This window comes from Aptenodytes forsteri, unplaced genomic scaffold, assembly GCF_000699145.1.
Source record: "Aptenodytes forsteri isolate BGI_AS27 unplaced genomic scaffold, ASM69914v1 Scaffold650, whole genome shotgun sequence".
NCBI lineage: Eukaryota > Metazoa > Chordata > Aves > Sphenisciformes > Spheniscidae > Aptenodytes > Aptenodytes forsteri.
This window is the reverse complement of record NW_008793884.1, coordinates 3947-5885: the sequence shown is the minus strand read 5'-3', so window position 1 is coordinate 5885 and position 1939 is coordinate 3947. Positions and strand designations below refer to the sequence as shown.

At 40.4% G+C, this 1939-nt stretch overlaps 1 protein-coding gene across 1 annotated transcript; it reads right to left on the bottom strand.

Annotated features, from left to right (window-relative positions):
* Positions 1-118: 118 nt before the first annotated feature.
* LOC103907660 (nitrate/nitrite response regulator protein NarL-like) lies at positions 119-781 on the bottom strand. The gene has a single exon (XM_009290247.1). The coding sequence runs from the start codon at positions 779-781 to the stop codon at positions 119-121; it is 663 nt and encodes a 220-aa protein (XP_009288522.1).
* Positions 782-1939: the final 1158 nt, after the last annotated feature.

Here is a 1939-nt window from a genome sequence, read left to right as displayed (position 1 = left end):
ACAGGCCTTACAACAGCAAAAATTGATTGAACGGCACGGTGAACAGTTTCATTTACTTGATATCACAGGGTTATTATCTTTGATAAATGATTAGATGATGATAATACGCTGTTAACGTTTAAGACTTTTTATGTTGACTGACGGCCCAAACAGCGGCCTCAACTCGGGTGCGTAAGCCAACTTTGCCTAGAATGTGTTTGACATGTACTTTGACCGTTGATTCAGCAATACCCAGTTTATTGCCAATCATTTTATTGCTTAAACCTTCGGCTATCATTTGTACCACTTGTAATTCTCGGTAGTGAGGGTCGTAATTACTTTCATTTTTGGCAGGTTTTCGCATGGCCTGAGCGAGAATCGGCGCAAGACTTGGGCTAATAACGAGTTCATCTCGCAGGATTTTACGGATATCTTTGATGATATCCTCAGGCTCCATATCTTTAAGCAGGTAACCATCCACGCCGAACTCTAAGGCATCTTGCACATCTTTGCTGTTATCTGATACGGTAAATAGCAATACTTTTCCTTCAATATCCAACTCTCGAATACGCTTGAGCGTTTCAATACCATTCATGATTGGCATATTGTTATCAAGGACGATTAAATCTACGTTGTTATGTTGCAGATAGTTAATAGCCTCTTGACCATTATTTGCTTCACCCACTACTTTCACATCATTTTCAAGGCTTAATAAATCACTCAAGCCTCGTCGTATCATTGGATGGTCATCAACAAGTAGCAGACGAGCAGGAGTTGCTGATGTGTAAACCGTCACAGCCATGATATTTTCCTCTTATTTTTCTTAATGTTTTATTTCATACTCGCAAATGATTTTGGCATAAACCTGACTAATATCGCGGTGCCATGCGGTAGCACATTTTCGATACGAAATTCGCCACCTAGGTTATTGCTTCGCTCTTGCATGATTTTTAAGCCATGATGTTGGCGATGATCAAAGTTTTTATCAAGTCCCACGCCATTATCTTGAACTCGCAAGGTGACTGAGCCTTGTTGTCCTTGCGTCAGCGAGATATGCACATGCTCAGCACTGGCATGACGGTTAATATTGGATAACGCTTCACGACTGATTTGCAGTAAATCCACCTGTTCATTAGCAGTTAAGTTGTTGCTATTTAAGCGATTGTCCAAGTGAATAACGAATCCGCCTTTATTGGCAAATTCATCACAGGCTTGCTGTAGCGCATCGTCAAACTCACCTTCTTCAATTTTAAGCCGAAAGGTCACTAAAAGTTCTCTTAACTGACTATAAGCATCATTGAGTCCTTCTTTAGACTGCAACATGACTTGATCGATGCGGTGCTGTTGTTCTTCGCTAGTATGGTCTTGCTTGAGTAGATTAGCAAGTAGCGCCATTTGCATTTTTAGGTAGGACAGCGATTGAGCAAGTGAATCATGCAGCTCACGAGCGATGGTGTTACGTTCTTCAAACAGTATTAACTTGTGTTGTTGCTCACGTTGGCGTTGATTGCTAAAAACAATGGCTATTAAACTGGCAAGCGTATTTAACAATTCTGTTTCATCAAATGAGGGCTGCTCGTTGTCAGGCATTTGCGTCAGCGAAATCTTGTGTAGATTAGTGTGGCTATTGGCTCGACTATCATCCAGTTGAAAATGTCTTTGGGTGGGTTCGGTCACGTCCCATTTAGGTGTAACGATAATCTCCCCCCATTCAATTTGTTGACTTTGAATCGGAAACACCCATGCTTTGTCCTGCTGTTTGATTTCACAGACATCACAATTGGCAGTTTGACAAAAATTACCCATTAAGCTGATTTTAGCATCACTATCTAATGCCACCACATCTTTGGTTTCAAATAAATTATTATGAAAGCATAGTTTAAGGTGCAAATGTGGCATCACTTTAGCAAAATCTTTGATAAAAACTTGTAGTTTTGGATAAGAAATGGTTTGGCTACTT